The sequence below is a fragment of the Achroia grisella genome, unplaced genomic scaffold (assembly GCF_030625045.1).
Source record: "Achroia grisella isolate CSIRO2021 unplaced genomic scaffold, CSIRO_AGI_Agris_v1 utg511, whole genome shotgun sequence".
Classification (NCBI taxonomy): Eukaryota; Metazoa; Arthropoda; class Insecta; order Lepidoptera; family Pyralidae; genus Achroia; species Achroia grisella.
This window is the reverse complement of record NW_026712905.1, coordinates 2,736,591-2,762,451: the sequence shown is the minus strand read 5'-3', so window position 1 is coordinate 2,762,451 and position 25,861 is coordinate 2,736,591. Positions and strand designations below refer to the sequence as shown.

At 39.2% G+C, this 25,861-nt stretch overlaps 1 protein-coding gene across 1 annotated transcript in view; it reads left to right on the top strand.

Moving 5' to 3' along the window:
* Positions 1 to 24,484, top strand: part of LOC131846633 (trithorax group protein osa) — a 102,412-nt gene extending 77,928 nt beyond the window's left edge. The window contains exons 6-19 of the mRNA XM_059195986.1: positions 5,102 to 5,379; positions 5,791 to 5,989; positions 7,323 to 7,480; positions 9,533 to 9,574; positions 11,771 to 11,959; positions 13,581 to 13,797; positions 14,199 to 14,327; positions 16,237 to 16,311; positions 17,216 to 17,303; positions 17,741 to 18,059; positions 19,190 to 19,288; positions 20,989 to 21,315; positions 21,852 to 21,932; positions 22,212 to 24,484. Of these exons, the coding sequence (XP_059051969.1) occupies positions 5,102 to 5,379; positions 5,791 to 5,989; positions 7,323 to 7,480; positions 9,533 to 9,574; positions 11,771 to 11,959; positions 13,581 to 13,797; positions 14,199 to 14,327; positions 16,237 to 16,311; positions 17,216 to 17,303; positions 17,741 to 18,059; positions 19,190 to 19,288; positions 20,989 to 21,315; positions 21,852 to 21,932; positions 22,212 to 24,182 (4,172 nt within the window). The 3' untranslated portion in view covers positions 24,183 to 24,484. The remainder of the gene's footprint in view (positions 1 to 5,101; positions 5,380 to 5,790; positions 5,990 to 7,322; positions 7,481 to 9,532; positions 9,575 to 11,770; positions 11,960 to 13,580; positions 13,798 to 14,198; positions 14,328 to 16,236; positions 16,312 to 17,215; positions 17,304 to 17,740; positions 18,060 to 19,189; positions 19,289 to 20,988; positions 21,316 to 21,851; positions 21,933 to 22,211) is intronic.
* Positions 24,485 to 25,861: the final 1,377 nt, after the last annotated feature.

Genomic DNA, 25,861 nt, shown 5'->3' with positions numbered 1-25,861 from the left:
CCCAGCCAAGTATGGCTTGCATTCATTCTATTCTCGATTTTCTTTTACATACGTATACTACAGTTGTTATCACCCAGCCAAGTATTGTTTGCTGTTTTGATTATTGTATAAGACGGTTTTTTTTATAAAATATACTATTTAGATCATTGCCTTCATCCTATTGTTTAAGATCAGCGTAGTGCGTTTTCTTCTTTCGTTGTTTCCTAACAGTTATTATATCTACTCGCATTTCACATGCTTAAGCCATAAGCCACGTTGAAATAGAACACTTTCAATTTACTATAAACTTCTTTATTATAAAATAAATACAAATAAGGCTTGTGATAAATTAGTACATAAAAGGAACACAATTCATCAACTGAGTACGATCAATCAACCTCAACTGTGGCGTAAAGAAAACGTACTTGAAACAACGACCTGTTGCAGGGCTGCGGTCCCGACTGCCCATCGTCTAATTGTATTCAGATTACCCCGGAAAAGTGATAAATCTCGACGAGTCAAGGTCGGCGGAGGGTTCGACAGCCCATTCACCCCGTTCCTGTCTGCCCCCTCGGCTAATGGTGCGGACATTCTTTCCCCGACCTTGCTCAGACTTGCTAGTCTTGTATTGTACTATGTATATATATGTATATGCATTCAAGACTACGTCCCCACCCTACAGGTTATGTACTATAGTATCACACAATTGTACACTCATCTGAAACGAACTCCAATATTGTTTGTATCCACATATCTCCAATATAGATGTTACTTACACACATATTCGAAAAAACTGACCATATCTAACATCTCAAATGACTTCATAAAGATTTAAGTTGAATCTACAGACCTGTAAATCACAAATCATTATTTTTGTACGACGCTCAATAATGTAAGCTATATTTTTTCTATATCAGCTATTATTTGCCTTCCTTTTTTAGATTTATAGTCTGTACTGATCATAAAGTTATCTAAAAAGAAATAATGCTTTACGTTTTTCACATGAAATCTTTATATGAATAAAGATTTTAAAGGAAGAATGCAATTTTTCTTTAACAGTATTGCAGATTTTCAAAAATGTGCTCTCATATTGCTTTCTAATATTCCGTAGGTTTAATGTTACATCCTCTATAATGAATGCATTTTATTGAAATTATAAATGTGCGTTTGATAGTTGTTCAATAGATTAATTATTAGAATCTGTTCTAAACACATGAGTCATGTTTATCTTGATTTAGTATGCTTAAACTTACATCACGTGATCTAAACAACCATGTAAATAATCACAAGATCACCTAATTGTTATCTGCTCTGTATATGGAACGACTTCGCAAGAGGAGACTAGCTCTCCACTGAGAGAATTTAGTTCAAGTTACTCAGCGAGTTGAAGTTTCAGCCAGTAGACAAAAAAAACACTTCTACTTACAATGTTGTGTCAGCATTTCTAACAACATACTTCTACACACAATTTTTGATTAAAATAATAGCCTCATCACTCTCTTACCTCAATAAAGAACTTCATCATCATCAAGTCATCATTACACAAAAAAATGTGGTAATTGTGTGTATAATGAGACCTCCGGATTTATCATCGCACTTATGTATACACTACAAATAATAGTGTGTGTTTCATTTTTACCTTAGTATTTTAAATCTTGTAAATTATTTCGGGATCGCAAACTTAGCAACATTATTAGCGTCTCTGCCATCAGAGTAAATGGGTCGCCAAACACGGCCGTCTTCGTGACGCCACCGTTTTGTCTCAACTAGGCCGCTCTTGTTAACGCCATTGTCTGTGCGCTGTTTATACTCTATGGTTAGATCATTCGTGGTAATGTTTTTGGTTGTATAAATAGGGCTGTGTCATGTTATCAGCCTTCGTCTTTTATGATTGTATCAAATCTAAAAAATTGGGGCTATAGATGTTTGGTTCTTTAAATATTTATTAGTTTCTTATGCAGGCTTTCGTTACCAAAGGATTTCTTGTAATTCCTATCGGAATAAAGTGTATTTAAATCATGCTGACCATCCGTGGTAGACTGTTAGGTATTATATTGAAGCTAAGTTACATGTATACCAGCAGCTCTACTAGTTGGAATCCAATAATGACACCGGTTGGGTGCTCGGCGTCAGCGCAGTAACGACGGCGTGGGTAGTGTTCGTGACTCTGGGTTTTGCCAATACAAACAATTTTAATACGATAGTTCTTAACCTATTTAAATATTACTTATGTAAGTTTACTTGATATTATCAATACTTCCTCTTATGGTTTGTAATTGCGAAACAATAAACAAATAATCACATCGAGAAGGTCTATGAATTATAATTAAGGCATAGATTGAGGTATATTGAATATTATGAAAAAAAGTCTTTTTGTCTAATACAAAAAAAACTATAGAAATTTCCAATGCTCTGACTTAGACTAAAGTTGTATTCATCAGGCTCCTGCTTGAGTTCTTGGCCTTCAGCCGCCTATAAACTGTAAACCGTGGCTCGTTGCCGGTTATCAATTGAGTACATACTCTGCGGTGCGGGCTTGGTTGCGGTGTAGGCGTACAGTCGCATGCGTGGAATGTGTTTGACTTGTTACGGGCCTTACGCGGTTACCCGCAGATAGCTTCAGGACCGTTGCAATGTGTAGTTTATAACATACAGACTGAGCGGATTTAGTTAAATCATGTAAATATATGATATGCGAAATTGAAATGTACAAAAAGTTTATGATTCGTTAAGCTTCCGGACAAAGGCGTTGCAGACTAGTGTATGGATAATACTGTAAAAATGTATTTTAGAGATTTTTTATATTATATTAATATTTTAAATTTATATTTATTTAAAGTTGTATATAATCTATTACACACGTCTCTGTTTAAATTGTGCATGGTACAATAATACACTCATTTATAACATTGAATGCGTAATGGTAAATAAATTTATTCTCATATTAATAATAATACTTGTACGATAACAAAGTTACATTTTAAAGTAATATTTGAGCGGCTGTAACACATAGAATAAAAGTTGTTTTATGTATGTTTCATACAGCTATTGTCTCATGAAGTAACAACTTCCTAGAATAAATATTTAGTAGCTTAGTAGTAGTCCTATCCTTAGTTAGTCCTTCCAATGGCTTAGTGTATGATTTAATATTTATTATCGTTATGAATATTGGAAATGAGAAAGAGATTATTTTCTCTGTCCGCTTTGGAGTATTTCATGTCCGTTATGCACTTCTAAACAGTCTGATGAAAATTGGCAGATATGTATTTGTAGTTTAAAGTCTAATAACTATAGACGTCAATGAAAGTTTATTGGGAAATAGTTTTTGATAAATATAAAGGTTTCTGAAATCACTTCTAGACTAATTAAGAAACAAACTTTTCTAATTTCTCGGATTTAGCTTCTTATTCCAGGTAATCCTAAATATTAATTGTTCGATGTTTTCACAATCATGGTATTTCAGTTTAAATACCCACTAATTAGCGTTATTTAGCGGTTGTGATTTCAATGTATAGGTAGGTATATAATATTTTTATTCCATAAATATATGTAGTCTATTTATCTGTCGACATCCAACAAGAACATATGAATAATAGGAATTAATGCATTAACACTAAGATATGATTTTTTGTTATATATTGAGTAGATAGAATAGTTTTATGTGACTGTAGATTTTGATGCGACGAAAGCATATTCTTCCTTATTAATTGAAACTTTTTTATTTTAGAAATTTATATTTATTAAAAACTAAATTGAGCATAATAAACCCTTTTATATTAAGTACAAGAATACATTGCATAAGTTAGCATTCAAATGTTGATGTGGGAAAGTAAAGACCTCGGTTTGGAGGTACACAAGAGCTTGGCGGTGACGGGCACTGCCCTTGAACGAGCTGGTTCTGCGCCATGACCAGAATCGCATGCCGACTGCCGCAGACTCGCCGTTGCCTAACAACGAGCAATTACGATATCTTTATAATAAAGCCTGATAGTGATATGTAGGCATTGATAACGAGCAAACGAATAAGTTAATATAAAATGAAGCTTTGTTGTGTAATTAAGCAAATCGCATGTTCGGTCACGTCGCTTTGTTGTGTTTAGAATTTCGTTATTGTTCAATGAAAACCTGCCGCTAAGTAATTTCTGACTGGCCAATAAAGCTTATGTAATTCTAAATAATCGATTTACTGGGAATGCGGTCAAGTGCAAGTCTATCTTATATCAATTTAACACCGAATAGGCGTGCTATTTTTATGAGCGGTGGTTGATTGCCGGCCGGCGAGACGCGACCCCATTACCGTTGCTCTACACTCATTAAAGGTCGCCGTAAACAAATAGTTGTGTATAGGTGGGCGCGTATGGTATATGCTCTGTTATCTATGATTCACCGGCGCCCCGCTGTCTGTCGACAGTCTGATCGCACCGACACAATATAATGGCCCGATAATAGGCAACTGATGAGATTAAAACGACGACCCTCCCACTTTACGATTTTTATTTACTTAGGAGGCATTAAAATTTTACGCTCACTGAATTCGATGAACGTTACGACAAATATTAACTGCTGATGTCCTCCATAAAGAGGTGCGTTATTAGACAACATTACTAATATGCACTTGATCTCACATAACTATAACCGAGCCCAAATCGACCCACATAAAAGTTGCAATACCACTTTCGACGTCGCAAATCACAGACAGCTATATCTCGGCCTCGGTCAATGCGTTGCGTGCATGTCGTATGCACATATACGGATGCAATAAAGTGCAGCGAGAATTCGCAGGCTAGCGGTGCATGCCGCTCACGTGCCTCTAGAAAACGAGAGTGATCGGGTACGTCTCTCCTCCCCCTGCTCACGTTTGATGCAAGCCTAAGGTTATTTGTTCTACATTCTATCTGCAGATTTGTATTGTTTAGTATAAGAAATGTTGCAACTACAACGACAACGACATCAATCAAGTATATCTAAATTTCAATTCATACTTTATACTAAGGAAATATAAAAAGAAATAAGATAATAACAGCATAATTTGTCTCCTGTAAAATGCTTTCAAAGACGTGAATGTATTTATGATATCAGTTTCATATTATGTGTTAATGTTAAATGTGTATGTTGTTTACAGGTACACAGAACGTAACGATGCCGCCGCGAACATCGTCATCGCTGTCAGACGGCAGCGGAGGCGCACCGCGGGGCGCAGCACCGGGCCCCGCGCCCGGGCCAGTGCCGCCCGGTGCCAGCGCCATGGTGGCTCAGCCCTATGGGCATCACACGCCGTACAAAGCGTCTCCATATGCGCCGCAGTCCTACGGCTACCCACCTAGGAACCATCATCCTTACCAGTACGCAGGATACCGCCCTCCGCCGCCACATCCACCGCAGCACTATCCGCCACTCAAGGTATACTTCTTTAGGTCTAATCTTTGGTTTGTATTTCAAAATAGCCTTGTCTCTGTGTGTATATATATTAGTCCGTATAGCAATAACAAAAAATGGCAAACTAGGATTCACCATCGTATCTTTTTACACTCATTGCTGTCCATCAGATCGTAGCTGCAGGTAGCTCTGGTGTCTAATTTCAATATTGTTAGCAAACTCAATAATTTTTACTCGGTCCTTATCAGAATAATCCGAATGAATCCATAACAAAGCCAGGTAGCCCTTTGAATGACCACGTAATATAAAATTTACACGTCTCTAGTGTACACGAACTCGGAGAGCATAAATTTTTGCAGTCCAATATCATTGGATCGGCCGTCACGAGTCGTTTAAATATGAAGCATATGAATATATTGCAATGAATGTTTGTAGCAGCAGGGACGGCACATGGGCCCGCCGGGCGGAGTGGGCGGCGCGGGCGGGGAGGGCGTGATGCCGCCGCCGACGGCGCCGGGCGAGCCGCACGACAACGGGCCCGCCGCGCCCGCCACCGCGCTCGTCACCACCGGGCCCGACGGCGCGCCGCTCGACGAGGGCAGCCAGCAGAGCACGCTCAGCAACGCCTCCGCAGGTGAGACTCAACTTCTCTTCTATTGGAGCGTAGTTCTTTTCTATCGAACGAGCGTTCTCTTCTGTCGGACGAGATATTTATATTATAAAAATTACTAAATACAATGGTGTGACGAGTGCGCCCCTCGTTGAGGCCAGCCACGTTCAGCAACGCCTCCGCAGGTGAGACTAAACTTCTCTTCTATCGATACGGATCAGACAAGCGTCCGGTAAAGCAGAGAGCGCGGTAAAGCAGAGAGCGCTGTTGCAGTAGTCGACCGTTCTATACAGTTAGTTACCATTTCAAAATTTTGCAGCCCAGTTTTAGCAGAATACAGCACCAAGAAGGTTGTACATATTAAGGTTTCTTAAGGGTCGGCACGCGCAATTGACACCTCTGGTATTTTGTAGGCTTGTTTATCAACATCATGGTATAAAACAACTTTCAATGTTATCACATCTTATGAAACAAACTGTTGCTTGTATTAGTATCTTTAAAAAAAAAAGAATAAATTTTTCCTTTTTGTACTTTCTGTTAAGTCTTCTGTATTCATTAAGGACTATTTAATTAATTTACTACTTTTACTTTGTATTACCAAATGTAACAACAAATCACCAATATCAATATGTTGTTGGTTGCTCTATTAAATAAATAAAAATTTCACCTAAATTCTTTATTGTATCTTTGGCACCAAAGCATGCAGAGCAATTATTGCTCTTAACATTGCCCATGTAAGAACGATTTAGTTTTTATTTTCACACGCGATTATTATAATTAACTGTTCTACATGTAATAGTCGCCTGGATCTAACATTAATTAATTTTCTCTATATGGTCTCCAAACTCTTTATATTCATACTATAGACAAAATTACAGGTATATTTTTTGCCTAATTACCCTCCTGGCACTACAATAATACATTTAATTCTATTTACCTATATAATTAAAACTACATCTATTTTATTTTAAATTCATCTAATAAAGTCTATTTATTGTATTTTGCTGAACATTTCTAAAAATAGAAATGTCGATCAGATCTCTATCTAGTCGACTTATTTTCCTATAAGTACACGAGATAAAACTAATTATGTACCTCGGTAAACTTGTTACCTACGAAGAAAGTACACACTACTGAAATTCGTATGCTTTGTTGGGAAATGGAGTTACACTTTAGCATAAATTCTGAAACGAGCATGTTAAATGACGATGACTTACGAGCGTAATGATTAGGAAGGCCAACCCTGGATAACTGCAAGATGTGAAGATGATTAAGAAGAAGTAGTTTACTTATTGTTTCTCGTATTGTAATGTTTTGAAAGATCCTTTAGGTAACGTTGTATGGTTGTTGTTTCCAGCGTCTGGCGAGGAGGCGTGCGGGACTGCGAAGGCGGCGCGCAAGGATTACGGCGCGGGCAGCGCAGCGCCGTCGCCCTCGCCCGGCGCCGGCTCGCACTCTTCGCTGCACGATGACTACGACGCATCGCCCTCATGGCCGCGCCCGCCGCCCAGCCCGGTCAGTTTATCCACATTCCACCATCCCTCCGTCTCTTCCTCTGCCCGGTCAGTCCATGCACTTACCTCCATTTCTCCGTCTTTCCATTTATTCATCTCTCCCTCCGCCCGACCGTCAGAGCAGGAAGAACACAAGTGTGCACTACTTACATTCAAAGTGAAGCAGATCTTTGTATATAGATAATTTTGTGGGTCTAAGTGGGTAAAGATTATATTATAATTTTTGCAATTGTTTGTCGACTGTAGGACGAACGTTGAAGTGTGATGGAACCTATTATTGAGTATAGAATAATTAGAAGAGTAATTTAAAGTTATTTGAATTAATTTTTTTGCCACTAATTTGCGCGTAGTTTTTTTTTCGAAAAATTTTAGATCCAATCTATAGTCTTGTCAAAATAGATACCTAAAATGTATTTATTTTAAGTTAATATGATTTTATTGCTACACTTTTATTGTACGTAGTGTTAACTCTTGACATTTTTCTTGCTATTGAATAGATAGTTGATATTCAAGTACTTAGAATCTGACTACTTATACTTACATCACACGGCATAATGCTCTAAGATTCCTGTCTGATTGCTATACCTGTATAACTTTATAAAACACATCTCTAAGCGAATCTTCTATTATTATTGTTATGTTTTTGGGGTACTTATTAACGCGTTTCGTTTCTTACAAGTACAAAGGATGCCTTCTGCATAGGAATAAATTTTCGTCCATCATTATAGAATATATGGGATTGCATGTTATAATACATATTCATAATTTTGTTGTCTCCGTTCGAAGTATGTACAGACCTTGTATATAGAGGGTGTGGATTCATCTACTAGATCGTGTGCATTGAGTTGGATTTAAATTAAACGAGATATTCCTAGTTCTTTCCCTTCTCCAATTTCGTTCAATTTAAGCGTGCTAAATGATATCAAGCACACTCGAATAATTTTGTACATTATTTTTACATTAATCCTTTACCCTTGTACTACTAGAATCCAAATTGGCTTTGAGAACAAACCGACTTCTTAAAGCCAATTTGGATTTAAATTTCACAATTCGAACATTTAAAATGTTCGAATTGTGAAAATGAATATAAGAAGTCTTTTTACCGCCTTTTATTACTTTTCTAATAGGCATACTAACGATATGCAATATTTACTTAATATTGAAATTAGATCCAGAATTAAAAATATTATGATAAATATTATAAGTAATACTTAATCCTGCTCTTGTTTTAGTCTGTTGTCTGTAACATTTTCAAGATTAGTCTAAAGAATAAGCATGCGATTAGAAGAAATGACCTATGTCTTTTTCTTTTAATTTAAATCCACCAATGCAATGTTACCATAAAGTATATTTGGAACCACATAGAAGTACTCCTCGTCCCTTGTTTGTTCAGGCCTACAAAATGCTTCACATCTATAACTATAGATATAAATTCAATGTATTGATTGTTATTATCAGCACCGATCAGTCGGGTCATGGTCGGTCGCAGACAGCAAGGGTCATGGCTTATTGTTCGCAACATAAATGTGTTAAACAAAGCTTATTTTTTAATGTCATCACTGTATAGACTTATATATTCACAATAACTACATTATACGTGTACTCAGCAATTTGCATTTGATCAATATTTTTTCGTATCTGTCATACATTAGGTATCAAAAGAAAAAAGGTTTATATTATAACTACCGGTTTTCGTTTTTTTTGCATATATTTGGCAATATATATATAGAAATAACAAAATTCTACGCTACAGAGAGTTGTAAAGTTATATTTTGTAGAGACGTTTGCATGTATTTTTTAATTTGTAGAAAATAAGAATTAACGCCATTTAATTTAAATTTCTAACAACACTATATGTGGGAACTGATAGTGTTTGACAGATACTACTATTATCAGTAATAAAATGCAAAATGATGAGTAATTCATTTGTAATACACGTTTGTAATCGTCTAGTGATACCTAATGTTGGTTTACATCTCTCCTTTACACTTGTATGTATTTGTAATTGTGCTAGAGTGAGAGGGAAGCATTGCAATGTTATCATGTATTTCAGGTATTTAACAGTCACATACCGCCGGAGTCCTACAGATCAAAGGTTTATATCAAGTTCAAAATCATTAAGCATGTGTAGCGCTCAATTCGATTAATTTTCACATAATAAACTTTTTGATATTGCATGGATGTCATCTTCCTTCTGCGTTCAATGATATGTGATTGATTTGTTTTTAGTATATTTGCATACATTGTAGTTTATATCTTAGGAAATTGACTACACAAAACATCTTGTCATTACTGATTCCGTTAGCTTGAGAGTGCTTGAAGTAAAAAAGTATTATGAATATTTTACGCTGTCTGCTATACTTTTTCTTTCTGGTGTTGGCCTATGCTTTGAGTTTAATTAGAACATAAATTTTATATTCTATTGGATAATAATATTAATCTAGTAGTAAAGATACTGTACAATTAGTAGATTTGAATGACTTATATAACTTTTTTATAATTGTAGGGATATTTATTTATTTTTTAAAAAATACGTTGAATTATAATGTCGGTATATATAATATCTGTTCTACTTTAATATGTAATCAACCCATGAAGTGTTAGCCCCGATAAAGGACAATACTGATAATATCTTTTTTAGTTAGTGAACTTTCACAATTTTTTATTGCTTATCTAGCAATAAAAAATTGTCTGCGAAATGTAGTGATATTTAAATTAAATTTATGGGTATGGCTGGTGGTGATATTTGCCGAGGATCCACTGTTAAATGGTATTGATAGATACATAAAAAAACTCTGCTTATTACCAAATTACTTAGTTTCTTTATTATGCAAAAGTTCTACAGAAAACACAGACAGACTGATTTGTCATCTGTCAGTTGAGTCAGTAAAAACAATCACACTAAAATTAAACAAACGAAAGTACGTAGATAATCCGGCAGCCGCAATTTACTATAAGTAAATTATATTTACTATTGTAACACTACTATTCTAATATAATCATTAATATTAAGTAACTATTATTATTGTTTCAAAACTTAGTATTATTTTAGTACATACTAACATAGCCAGTATTATTCCTTTATCCATTTTTCAACGAAGGAAAATGACACTTGGTTTATAGTATTTCTAAAATCTTCAACATATGCTTGATTTATTACTCGTTTATTTGTACACAAACGCCTGCATCATAAAGTGACATATGTATTTACAGTTATTATATCATATTGCTAGACAGCATAAAAAGCATGCTACTGTAATATTTGTTGCTGTGTCGCTATGATATACTTGACCAGATCTGAAGAGCTTTAATCCGATAGAGCACCATTTGTTGACAAATTAATACACAAACAATACTATTAATACATAAACAAAACAATACAAGATACACGCATATACAGATTGTAATCCTTTACAGGGTAGGTAGAGTAAGTCGGTGATTCTTCTTTATATCTTACTTTGTCCACTTTGTTAGTGCAAAATAAAACCACTTAATAGGCTTCTCAGGTATTTAAGTGTAAATATGGAAACATTTAACTGCAGTAGTAATGCTGTTTCTATTAATTTTTAAGCGAAAGTAGAGACATTTTATATATCATAAAAATTAAGATTCACATAAAAGGAATGTGCGAAAATCATTCTTATAATATATGTATTTGCGTTATTCTATTCTTTGTTTGTGTATACAGATAATTTGAAAATGAGTTGCCAAATCGTGTATGTATTTAATTACTATTTTATAAAATTTACGTGATTTTCATAGAGCTTGGTACTAATATACCGTTCATCACAAATATCATGCTCACACACACGTTCACGTATTATTGTAGTTTCAAATGGTGCTTCTATTTATTCCTCCAATGATCCTATTAACAGTACAGTAAGTAGAAAAAGTATGGCATGTACTTATAGTTTTCTTATAGATAGAGTATTATGCGGCAGCTGTATCTATGGTTATATTATATACTTAATTATAGTCACGTTGCCGATACCGCTGCGCTATATATTCGTATTTGTGATTTATTTAAATACATATATGAGAGACAATATGACAAATGATATTAGGAGACTGAAGAACCTGGGGGACAGATTTGGCTATATCATAATATCTACAGAGCAGAAGTTTTAAAAATTAAATAACAGAAATAAAAATTGTCCAATAGCTATCGTGTCTCATATGTACTTTAATATATTACAATGTGGCAATGTGGTGCCTTAACTATAATATAAATTGTTATCATTACCACTCTATATATATAATGCGGATGTATGATGAAGTGTGTCTGTGCCAGAAGTCGGACTCGCTGGGCAAGTTGTACGAGATGGACGACGCACCGGAGCGGCGCGGCTGGGTCGAGCGGCTACTCTCTTTCATGGAGGAGAAGCGGACACCTATCGCATCCTGCCCAACCATTTCCAAACAGCCGCTAGATCTATACAGGCTGTATTTGCTTGTGCGCGAAAGAGGAGGATTTGTCGAGGTACGTGCTAATGTTATTAAAATTGTCAAGTTATATGTAAACGCTTGTGATCGTTTGGATTATGGTATGGAGATTTGTTTTGACTTCTCCATGAACTTTTCAAATCGAAACCGTGTTGTAGCAGGTAATATTGATATTAAATAAGGTTTTCCATATAACATAATCAAGAAAATTTAGTATAGTTAAAAATAATAATAAGGTAGGGTAATTCACACTGCGCCATCTAGCTACTTATTATCAATCAGAAACCAACAAGCTAGACCATCTATGGCGTCTAAACTAAAGAAGAACTCTTTGAAATAAGTAAATGTGTTTTGTGCATATAGAAGATGTTTACGTACTTTTCGTTGCTGTACTTACTTTTTCCTTTATTCCTAACTCTTTATTTACTTTTTTCTAATGACATGATCGCTTTCATTGCAGCATTAAATATGCCATTCAGAATCATTGTAGTAACTTGCGATTTATTATAATGTCAGAAATAAATACACGATTCAGCCATAATCCCATTCGAAACTACCAATAAATTCTTACTAGTATAGTGTCATTTATGCTTCATATTAAATGTAATAATCGAACAAAATTGGATAATTCTAGAAATCATATAACTGTGCTCATCATCAGTTCTTTCAATCAAAATCTTTAGACCATTATCAGTTTATGTAGGTATTCTACATACTTATTTGCACATCGCAAAACGCACAAAATATAATACATATTGAAATGTTATAAATATAGGACACTTGGATATTATGCAAACTATCTTGTACATATTTATGTAGTGTTTATCATAATATAGTAGTAGGCTTGATATTCCTGTCCTATCTGTTGCGATTATCACAAAACATGCCCGTCTCTACGCTATTCTAGTGTATTCCCATTATACTAAAAATGTAAATCGCAGGCATTTATACTACAAATTGGATTCGAATCGTATATTATTGAGCATACTAAAAGTTTTACATTTAAATAAATGATCAACGGTGTCTGTAATTCAATTTAGCTTTACAGTTTTAAACGTAAACATTAATAAACATTCGTATACTTGGGTATCACTCTAGCGATACCAGTAAAACTCGTGCGCATCGTTCTCTGCGAGTGCGACTAATAGACTTCGGTTAGGATTTATGTTAGTGCATGTACCGCGGGCTTTATGTGTATAGTCGCCATAAAACCGCCGGGGCTTTAACGATAGTTAATAAATTTTTATCATTGGAGCGTTCGCAAAGGACGGTCTTGAACATTGTTGTGTGGATTAGAGAGGCGCGGGGCGAGCTCGGCATCGGACGCGTCTCACTCTCTACAGGCAAATATAAGATAATCCGCGCCATGGTGAGGTTTCCACTCGTTAACATACAGGAGTTATCGCGTTTTCAAACGTACACAGTAAACCTTGGCAGTTTATGTCCTCGCGTTAACTGTCGCCTCGTGTTCACTTGTTTGCTAAAAGCTGTGTTAAATATTATATTATTGTTCACTGTCTACTCAACTCGTTATGTCAAAATAATATGTTATATTCATAAATTGATATATAACTCGCATATCTTATGCTTTGATATGTATGTATGTTTACCCATAGTTGGGAATTAAACTGCAGCTAAAATTTTTTTATATATTTTAGGTGACGAAAAATAAGACTTGGAAAGACATAGCTGGGCTGCTGGGCATCGGCGCGTCTTCGTCGGCGGCGTATACTCTACGCAAGCATTATACGAAGAATTTACTTGCTTATGAGTGCCATTTTGATCGCGGTGGCATTGATCCCCAGCCAATTATACACCAAGTAGAAGCTTCCACTAAGAAGAAAAGTGGCAAGTCCAATAGCAATTCCAGTGCAGGTCAGTGTATATTTATTATTTTAATGTATGTATAAGCATTGTTACTTGCATAAATGATTCTATTTATTTCAAATATACATTATTTTTTATTAATTATGAAAATCTGTTGGAAATTTCGCATTCCAACCGAACTAGAATTATTAAATTTTAGTTATAATTTTAGAATACGTAATAGTATACTGGATGGGGCAAGGGCAACAGGTCTGGAGACGAAAATGTGTTGTCAACGAATGGGAATATACATAAAACAATTTTTTTTTCTATGTATGTTACTAAATGTTTTCAACAAGTTAGAATACATTTTAAACATTTTTATACAATTAATGTTATACTGGTTGATTATGTACTATATATATTCTTGTTGTCACAACAAAGTATAACTTATGTATGTATGGACGTAGGGTCGTCAAATTCACAAGAGACATTCCCCGGCGGCGTGGGGGGCGCGGCCGGCGCCGGCGGCGGAGCTCCCCTGGACGGGTACGGCGCGCAGTACGCCGGGTACCCGCCGCAGCCCAACCAGGCGCAAGGTTTGTGTACACCACTACACACCGCGCACTGCACACCACACGACATCACACGCATCTCTTTTTATGATCGAATGGTGCACCCGCCTGGGCTAACGGTATACGCTGGCGGGGCACTAGTGGAGTATGGATAAGATGAGTATGAGGTCAGTTCAGGTAGCCCATTGTAATTGGTAATTTCACTAGCAATTTAACATGATAGTTACCAGGGGAACTGCGTGGAGGTCAACCTAACGTGGTACAATGCTAACAATGAGACACGCATTTTGAGCCGTAGCACACACACTTCGCGAGGTCCACAGTCTATCATTTTGACCATATTATCAAACTATTAGTAGTAGGCTAAGCAGAGTGATCACTAATCGTTTATACTGACTCCGCATAAGTTTAATTTCATCAATCGTTATCATAGTTATACATTCATTTGTCACATGTACATGTGAGCAGAACGTGTCTTTCTCATCCTTAGCGCTATATTAGTTTGCCTTTGTCTAAGGTGGCAGTTTTCATAACTTTACCCTCAGCTTGTTTCGAAATAGCGTGTTTTAATTATTGTTATTGGACGGTTTAGTACCATACATTTAGTATACATCAAACATGGAAATTCAGTTAAAGCACCTCAATCAGCTACTACCAATACTGTATGGTGTGTCCTATGGCTCTAAAAGAATTATCGCTATAAATATGTCGATAATTGTTAGTCATAGATAAAAAATATTATAGCGGCACTCTTAACGTCTGATATTATTTATAAGAAAACTTAATTAATATATTACATAATGTATAGTTTAGTACTCATAAAGTACTTAATAGAGTCTTAAGTAGTATCTGCACAATGCAGATAGCACGGGATGCATTAGTATAATGCTGTAAATGAGCTAGTTAAGTTAGTCTTCGGCTATGCAACGTAACAGGAGCCTTTTAATCGGAGATCAAAGGAAAGTAATATGCATAAATTTATTTATTGACTTACAGTTCTCATGTCTTGTAGACTAATTCAATGTGTCTTAAGAATCTTTAATGAGTACTAGTTATTTAGTTAGTGTGATTTCATCAGTATCATCATGGGACATCAATATTACCGTTCTTAAGCTTGCGGGTTGTCTTCCAAATTTCATTCAAATATGCAATCTTTAGGCAATCAAGTACATGAAATACTACTTATTCATATTTAATACTAGTAATAATTATAAATTTGTAGAATATTGTAATTTAAACTAAAAGCTGTATAATTAATATTGATTTGCTATTGAGTACTTTTAAGGCTCCTGTATCGTTGACACTAGATAGAATAGATCATAAAACCCTGCGTGTGATATGAAAACGTTGAGATTTAGAAATGGCAATGATGTAACTTTTGTTAAGATTTTTCTTATTATTGTCTTCATATTTTAGAATAAATGTACTTGGTATATCACTCTCAGGGACCTGCTCTATTCGATCAGTCTTTATATCATCTATGATTACGTACATGACGTGTGGTCAGCTTGTTTTATATATTTTTTCAGTCTCAAACTAACTATCTAACTTCCGAATGAAAACTGCTAGTAAATCGTTCGGATAATGATACCCTGCTTCTCACTTACTAACAATCACCATTTTGAAAGGCAGGCACTGAATTTTATTTGCAACCAATTTCGAAAGCGACTAATGATTGTTTAGCTGCGATTTTTTACCTATATTTTCGAATACATCTGGCAGCAATGCAGAAAAAAAATGTTTCGAAGTGTTAATTCTATTTAATCGAAAAGTAAAACATACTGTGTGGTATACTCATATTTTATTTATATATGACTGTATGAAATTTAGAAATTGGGTGTTAAATATATAAAAATGTGTACATACAAAATGAACACCGACTACAATCCGCGTAGTAGTCGCGATCGGTTGGTATAAAGTCGTGTGGTTGTAGGCGGCGGGCCGGGTGGCGACAACCTCGCCGCCTCTAACCCATTCGACGAGCCGCCGGGGCCCAGGAGACCCCCAGGTACTTAACCTTTCATAAAACCTGCTCCAAAACCATATTGGCTTGAGATTCGTTCATATGTATGGGGTTATGAAGTCTAGTAACATTTATTTGTATACACGGTGAAGTTAAAAGAATTAACGTTATTTGAATGAAGTATACTTGGATTCATCAGGACTAAAATTAAGAAGCGCCGCAATTAAAATAGAAAATGTAATATTCGGAATGTTACATCTTTTTAACGTATTTTTGTAGCAAATAAATTTAATTTCATTACATCCACATCTCGGTACTAATGTCCGAATATAAACATCGGTTTCGGCTTCGGCCACTTACGGCTAGACATTAAGATTTTCCACACAATGATCAGAAACTGGTCATGTTGAGCGGGAGCAACTGTAGTGTATGTACATTTAATCCTAATAAATTAATATTTAGGTTGCTATTAACACGAAAGAAGAAGTCCTAATGCATTCTGTATACTCTAGTACATTTTTAATTTAAATACTGCTAATATTTAATTTCACTTGTGTTTTTGCGTCGCTCTGTCGATTATCAAATATAAGAATTATAAAATAATTCAACCGGATTGTCAGTGGTTTTGTAACCTAACAGCGGAATCGTACACATTTTTATTATTCAGTCTGAATTATTAACCTCACGAATCTCTAGTCAAAAAATGAGGTTTATTTTGTTTCTGGTGATATTTATTAGATTGCATGAAATATATATAACCGGTTGTAAATTACATTTTGTCGCTTGTTTTGTCTGTGTTCATTATAGCTCGCACTGTTGTCATATTCATTAAATCACTGCATGACTTAATAATTAAATTTAACATCACATTTAAGCATATTATTTATTGTAGATTAGTGAATTATTGTATAATTACATACAATATTTATTATTGTATATTGTGTTACAGGTTACCAACAAGGTTACGGGTACGAATATGGTCCTCCTTACCAACCCAATAGGCCTGTATATCCACCTTATGGACCCGACGGTGACAGGTAAGAAAACTTATAAATGCTTACATTTTACGTAATTGTAGTAAGTTTAAGTTTATATTCATTAATGTGTGCAAGTAGTACTTCTAAAGACTCCTTTATGGCCACTGAATTTAAAGGAATTAATAATTATTAAATAAACCAATACATGTCGAGAACTTTCTTTGTTGGCATTATTACGTGAAATTTGTAGCCTATTTGTTACTGTTATGTATAATCTATATTACTGTAAAGTTTCATCAAAATCCGTTCAGTAGTTTTTGCGTTAAAGAGTAACAAACGTATCCATACAAATATTCGAGTTTATAATATTCATAAGATTACTATTTGATGTAAGTAACAGTTATGTTTTACGACACTTATGTCGGTGGAAACGTCGTCGATCGTCACAAGTTCGCGCAGGCTCTCATCTCATCACCGTAATGATGCGTGATCCGCAGGGGGTACCGGGGCGGCGGCGAGTACCAGTACGGCACGTACGGCGGCGGGTACCGCGCGGGGCCGGGCGCGGGCGCGGGCGCGGGCGGGGGCCCCGCGCCGGCCGGCACGCCGCCGCCCGCGCAGCCCTACCCGGACTACTACCGCGGCCCGCACCCGCACGCGCCGCACCCGCAGCACGCGCCGCACGCGCCCCACGCGCCCCACCCGCCGCACGCGCCGCACCCGCCGCACCCGCCCATCTCGCCGCACCAGCAGCACGCGCCCCACCAGCAGCACCAGCAGCACGCGCCCCACGCGCCCCACCAGCCGCCGCACGAGGTATGCACGCCATTCGCATCTCAACTCTCGCATTATACTAAGTCTACACGTTATCAGAACGACTCGCTCGGATACGGTATGATTGTGCTCACTTGTCTGTTATGAAGTAGGTATGTAACACTTGCCTGTCAGATGAGTTTTTACAGGAGCAACTATTGTTCTGCTTGTTTAAATATCATACCCACGATCCGAGTAGTAAGCTGGCACGTAATATAATACTTCAGTGAATATTAAAAGTAATACGGCCAGTGCAAAGAGTTCGTACTGACAGCGTAAATATTTTTTTGTACGCTAAGAGTATTGTTTAGATTTTTCTAGACAGAACATTTTAGTATTGGTATATTGTTAGGAATGTACTATTAATACCTAGAGAATAATAAATAAATTTATATTTTATCCAAGATTATATAATACTATGGAATGACTACAGTAGTAGCCTTAATAGTGCCACGTCCTGCATGAATAGCATGTATGGAGTATTTACTATTATTGTGAATGTAAAATTGCTTACAGTCAGATACACTGTACTTATATTTCAAAAGTCTAAATTCTTCTAGGAATTGTATTCAGTTATGTTTATTGTATTCTAGTGCTTTATAAACAATGGTTATAAAAGGTATTGAAGTGCCATGACTTGTAGTTAGATCCAGAGCTATATTGAAATTATATGAAAATGTTTATGCTAGTTACCTACTATGTGAATGGCTTTTGAATAAAATAATACATATACTGCATGATTGTAATCAGTTTATATACTATAAAATAAATTAGATACTCCTAGCATTTATGCCATGACATCGATATTTAAAATCTATCTGATTTTGATAATTATTTAGGCAAATGTCTATATATCCTTGAATTTTACAAGACATTCTACAAGACGACTAGGGGAATTTCGTATAAAATTAGAATACACCAGTAAAAGTTAAGAAAAATTTTCAAAGTTATATAACCAGCATGGTAATACAATCTGAAAGGGGACAGCCCCTTGCCTGACAGTGGGATTTTACCGAGTCAAGTAGTTTAATGATCAGTAGTGGAGACGCCTGTGGCAGTAGGCGGTAGAGTGCGTAGGAGTGTGTCGTGTGGTGTGACGTGTGACGGAGCCGTGTCTGTTTGGTGGTGTGTAGATGTCGGGCGGCGCGCAGGCGCAGTCGGTCGGTAACCTAATGAGCTCGCAGCTCGCGCGGCAGCTCATCGCGCCGCTGCCCTCCAACCCCAGACCCTACGTACGGACGCCCCGTTTGTACCACGCACTCAACACCGCTTCCCCATCGATTGGCGATACGGTCCATACTCACCCGCACGGACCTAGACACGTTTGCGGCCCCTGACTCGATTGCCGTACCGTACCACACCAACTTGTCGCGACATGTTACAATTTATGTTGTGTTACTGTTTATAAGAGTCTCTGATTAATGTAATACGCGTACACGGATTGAGATAGACCTCGCAGAATCCTCAAACGGTGTAAAATTTGCGTTTTATATTATTTTTGTTAATTACCTGTCTTTCGACCTGTTGGGAAATGAAAGAAAACTAGACATTTCTGAGAATGTTACTCGTAATGCTGTTTAGATAACGTTGGCAAGTATCTAAAAATAATATTAATTTCTTTCTAAAATAATATTATATATATATAAATATAAATATGTTCTTTTGTAATCACTTGGAACAAACATAAAGGGAATGATTGCGACGTCTATTTAAATCTATGTCTGTAATGTACGTTATATTTGTATTACAGTAGTATGATGAGCTAACGAGTAATAATAACATTTAAGCACACCTAGTGATAATATTTGAAAAAAAAAAAATGGTAGTGGTGCAAAAAAATATTTTTGTAGGTAATAAGTTTATTGATTTGGTGTTCTAATAGTTTTCTCATTTTTTTAACATCACAGTCGATATGATTTAGTTTTAAGTTTTTGTTAAATTGACTCTTATAAATAGGTATATAAGGTACACATACGACAATCGATTTAAGGGGTACAATATCATCCGTGGTTTTGGCTTCATTTAATTATATTTTCGATAATACCACTCGCTTAATCAAAATTTTGAGCTGTCACTGTTAATTTTTCTTCTGTTTTTCGTTTAACTAAATTATTGGCTTGCGGTGTGATTAATTGGCTTCACGGTGTCGCGTCGCCGGTCATGTGATACGGCGGTGACGTGAGTTATCAACTCGATTATCGTTCGTTGGCTTATTCAAAATTTAACAAATAATCAAAACATGGAAGTAAAGGTATAGAGTGTGTGGTGGTGGCTTTATTATGTAAACATTATTACGGTCACTCAATATCATGTGCATGCTTTCACAACGATCATTGTAAGCTTAGCTCGTAAGTTAAATGGTACCGTAGCTTTTTATATGGCGGTAATATTCGATTGAATGCACTTTATTAGATGAATACTACTAAGTTTTAATTGCATTTATTTAAAGTCCATTCGACCGACGTAATCATTAAGCTATTTTGGGTGCACGGTCAGTGTAACACTACTATTTATAATTGCTTTATTATGATATGGACTCGCTGGAATTCGATGTGTATTTCATAATAATATAGTTTTTGATTTAAAAATTTAATCTTCATTTAAGGTTGAACTACTAGTAGTTAGTATTTCAGTCTTAGATATAGATGGGAGCAAAATATATGCAGTCGTAAGATCACTTTCTTTAACCTGTTATGTTCTATACTACTATATCTATATACTATACTGGGGGAACCGAAAATAACCCTGATAATTAATATAGTAGTTATAAAATATTTCAATTACGACACTGCCCCTATTGGCACATAAATGATCGGTACTGCATATCTTTACATGGCATAGCATATTCTCTAGTTGCACGAAGCCAGCGAGTCCACAGTAATGCACCGAGGCGTGCGAGATGTAATAATGGTGAGGGTGTCCGCATCCGCAGTACGGTGGGGGCAAGCCGCTGGGCGCGGGCGTGGGCGTGGGCGCGGGAGCGGGCGCGGGCGCTCCGCGGCGGCACCCCGACTTCGCGAAGGCGGAGGGCGGGTTCGCGGGCGCGGGCGCGGGCCCGGGCCCGGGCGCGGGCAGCCCGGCGGGCGCGGGCGTGGGCGCGGGCGCGGCGGCGGGCGCGGGCGCGGGCGCGCGGTTCGGCGGCGCGTGGGGCGGCGCGTTCCCCCGCGCGCCGCAGCCGCCCTCCCCGCAGGCCGCGGGCCCCTGGCGCCCGCCGCCCGCCTCGCAGCCGCCGCCCGCCTGGCCGCCCTATCAGCCGCAGGTACGCACGTATTCCGAATTATAATTATTAAATGTCCTGTTATAAGTTTAGTAACTATATATGGCATAATAAAATTATTACTTTTTTATACATATATATCTTATAATTGTGATGACGAGATCGTTGGTGAGAGAAAACGCTCACAAAGTAGGGTTGGTACTTGTGTATTTTGATTCTTACTTGTTGGATACTCTAACGTATACTGGCTATGTAAGGACTATGTACTAAATATACAGGAAGTCTTGACCTAAGACCTAATGTATAATAATGTCAAATCAATCATCATTTTTTATGTAATATTATAGTATGACAAATAAATTTACCCGCTCACGGATATAATATTATAATGTGACGTCCGTGATACTAATGCATTCCCATTCCGATTGATGTATTAAAATGTTATTCCTCTAAGAGGAATAACATCTTATAATATCACTATCATATCATAGATGAAAACGAGCAGACAACTTTTTTACAAAGTCTACTTCGGTTAGGTTAGTAGCATTTGTCTAAATGTTTCGTGATGGTGGTTACAGACAGCGGGCGGGCCGGCGTGGGGCGGCGCCCCTCGACCGCCGACGCAGGAGCCCTACCCCTCTTCGGTCGCACCGTCTGCAGTGAGTACCCATTTACATTATCGTACATGATATTTATCCTGCTTTTAGATTATTAAAAAAATATGATATTGTTAGCACTCATTTATCGATATTAAACAATTTTATTTAACACATTGTACCTGCCTTGAATAATAATATATATTTTTTTTTCGTAACTATTATGGTACTCTCGACTTCGATATCATTCTGCAATCTACCTTTAAATTATATAAGGAATAATTTCAATAGCTCACATAATTTTTGACAGTATTATAATAGAAATATTTCTTTAATTTACAGGGTTCTGGTCCAGGACTAGGTCAGATAAAACGAGAGTTGACTTTTCCACCCGAATGTGTAGAGGCGACCATGCCTACAGGAGAAAAGCGGCGGAGATTAACGAAAGCAGATGTCGCGCCAGTCGACGCGTGGCGTATCATGATGGCGCTCAAGTCGGGTCTTCTCGCCGAAACCTGTTGGGCATTAGACATACTAAATATATTACTATTCGACGACAATTGTATAGGTTATTTTGGGCTACAGCACATGCCCGGTCTTCTTGACTTACTTCTAGAGCACTTCCATAAAAGTATCAGTGACGTATTCGATTCACCAATGACGGAAGAAGAGCCGTGGTATGCACCGCCCACGAGTCCAGAACCCGTCCCTAAGGTCCGCCGGAAAACGGAACCCATCCAGCAGACGGACAGAGTGAAAGTGCTCGCCGGCGAGAACTACACGATGGAGACCCGGCGCCGGCAGCCAGTTACCTACCGCTACGACGACGAGCTGTTCGCGCCCGACGAGGAGGACTCGGACGGTGACAACGACCATGACGACGTGCTCGAGCCGTGGCAGATCGCAGGCGACGCCACCGCCGCCACGCACGTCATGCCGTGCTTCCGCGGCGAGTTCGTGCACTTGCCCTTCGTGCGCGTCATGCCCGGCGAGCGGCGGCCCTCCCCGCCCGCCTCGCCGCCCCCGCCGCCCTCCTCCGCGCCGGCCGACTCGCCGCGCCTTAAGCCCGAACCGGACGAAGCGGACGCGACAGAACATCCCGGCAACGGCCCCGTAGAAGCGCAGGGCACACCCGCCGACGCCACCGCGGCTACGCCCGACGGCGACCGCGATAACCTCGAAGCGGAGCCCATGGAATTAGAACCGGAGCGGCGGCCTAACCTTCTAGTGCGCGACCCGGCGGGCGTCCTCAAGCGACGCCGCCTCGAGGACTACGAAGACGAGTGCTACACGCGCGATGAACCCAGTTTGAATTTAGTGAACGAGACGCGAGACTCGCTCGCGAAGCGCTGCATAGCGCTATCGAACATTCTCCGCGGATTGACGTTCGTGCCGGGCAACGAAGTGGAGTTCTCGCGGTCGGGCGCCTTCCTCGCCCTCGCCGGCAAGCTGCTGCTACTGCACCACGAGCATGCGCCGCGAGCGACGCGGGCGCGCGCGTACGAGCGGGCGGCGCGCGACGAGACGGACGCGGACGCGTGCTGCTCGAGCTTGCGCGGCGGCGCCGAGTGGTGGTGGGACGCGCTCGCGCAGCTGCGGGAGGACGCGCTCGTGTGCTGCGCGAACATCGCCGGCGGCGTGGAGCTGGCCGGCCAGCCGGAGGCGGTGGCGAGGCCGCTGCTGGACGGGCTGCTGCACTGGAGCGTGTGTCCGGCGGCGGTGGCGGGCGACGCGCCCCCCGCGGCCGCCGCCGGCTCGCCGCTGTCGCCGCGCCGGCTCGCGTTGGAGGCCCTGTGCAAGCTGTGCGTGACGGACGCGAACGTGGACTTGGTGCTGGCGACGCCGCCGCGCGGACGCATCGCGGCGCTGTGCGCGGGGCTGGCGCGCGACCTGTGCCGGCCCGAGCGGCCGGTGGTGCGCGAGTTCGCGGTGAACCTGCTGCACTACCTGGCGGGCGCGGGCGGCGCGGCGGCGCGCGAGGTGGCGCTGCACGCGCCGGCCGTGGCGCAGCTGGTGGCGTTCATCGAGCGCGCCGAGCACACGGCGCTGGGCGTGGCCAACCACCACGGCGTGGCGGCGCTGCGCGACAACCCGGACGCGATGGGCACCTCGCTGGACATGCTGCGCCGCGCCGCCGCTACGCTGCTGCGGCTCGCCGACCACCCGGAGAATCGGCCGTTGATCCGGCGGCACGAGCGGCGGCTGCTCTCGCTGGTCATGTCACAGATCCTGGACCAGAAGGTGGCGCACGAGCTGGCCGACGTGCTCTACCAGTGCAGCCAGCAGCGCGACGAGCCGCGCGACGACCAGTAGACTGACTGTGAGTGCGCGGCGTGCGATGAGACTGAGAGTATACCTGTCGGTACGTGTACATATAGTGTTACGGCGCGCCCCGGACGCGGCGCTATGTTCCCGTTTGACTGTTCGTGACTCCGAGGTTATTATAGCGGTGTCTGAAGTGTTAGGCTGTACGATTCGATTTTGTTATTTATGGTCCATAATGATTTATTTACAAGAATGTCAATGTGGTATAATCGATTTCTATTGTTCGATTGAAGAAAGATGTATTATAACTCGTAATTTTGATTTTTATAATAAAATGGGACTTGAATCTGTTTATTGGTTTTATGATGGAGATTTTATACCGAGTACCTTTAGCGCCTTTGTCTATAAGAGAATTCGTAGTGGAGAATGTGAGGAGCTTACGTGGGCTATAAGTTTTAATTAAGTTTAATGTGAATTATTACAATAATCTATAATATATTGAAATTGAATCTGAATTTTATTTATTTATTTTATGAATTGGCATTTTATAATTTTCTGTACCTTGATTTCGAATTCACATTGCCTACAAATAATTGACAGGAAAAATAACACACATGATTGCCACAAACCATTACCGGTTAAATGCTTGAATGTTTATAGTTACGCTGTTTATTAACTTTGTAACGTTTAGTTGACATAGTGACAATTGCAATAATATAATGGTTTGTAAGATAGGACCATAAGTAATGCATGCAATATAAAAATGGTAGTAATGTGGCAATAGAAACAAAATTATATTTATGATGCATGATTGCATAGTATTCGAGGTACTTCACTAGGCCTCTGCTTGTGTACCTTTTTTAATGGATGATAATGCAATGGTTCACCCACGAGGGCTAACGGTTCACGCTGGCAGAGCACTAGAGGTGGATGATAAGATGAGGTCAGGTCAGTTAGCTCATCGTATCAAATTCACCAGGAATTTATCCAGGAGGAACCGCGTACAGGTCTATCTGACTTGGTACTTCAGTGCATTGCTATCTCATTTCCTCTATGTGGGTGCCTTGTCTACCTAATTCAGTCGCGAAGCATTTATTTTTAGTAGCAGTGTGTCGGTTGAAGGTGAGAAAAGGCAGTGAATTTACAGGATGAGAAGCATAACATCTTACTCCTTCAGAATGACAAAGCATAAGTGATATCACATGGGCGTCACACGATGTACTGCTGTTCATTTATATAGTCGACGGTTACCACTTACCATTCGGTGGGCCGTCGGCTTATTAATAGTTCTTATTACGTATACATAAAAAAGATCATTATTTTGTCTTATATTCTTGATTCCTTGCTTTGTCATAAATCTACATGAATATCAGATAGTCGATATTACGTATACGTTATATATATGAAACTAATTGGCTACGTGCTTAAATTAACGATAAGTATACCAGCGAAATCACTATTTAAAACCTTACTAGCAGGCTCCTGCCAGATTTGGCTGGGTGGGGAGAGAAACACGAGCGGTAAAGGTGAGTGTAGACGTACGTTGGCAAAGGGGCCCATTAAGCCCACACCCGATACACAAGTCCCGGGAACCACTCGAAGTATACTCTGCTATGGACCCGGCAACAGCACGATGAATGCATGGAATACTAAGAAATTGGTCTTCAATATTAAATGACAATAAGCAAATGTTGGTGGGTTTCTATCAAATTAAAGCGTTATAATAA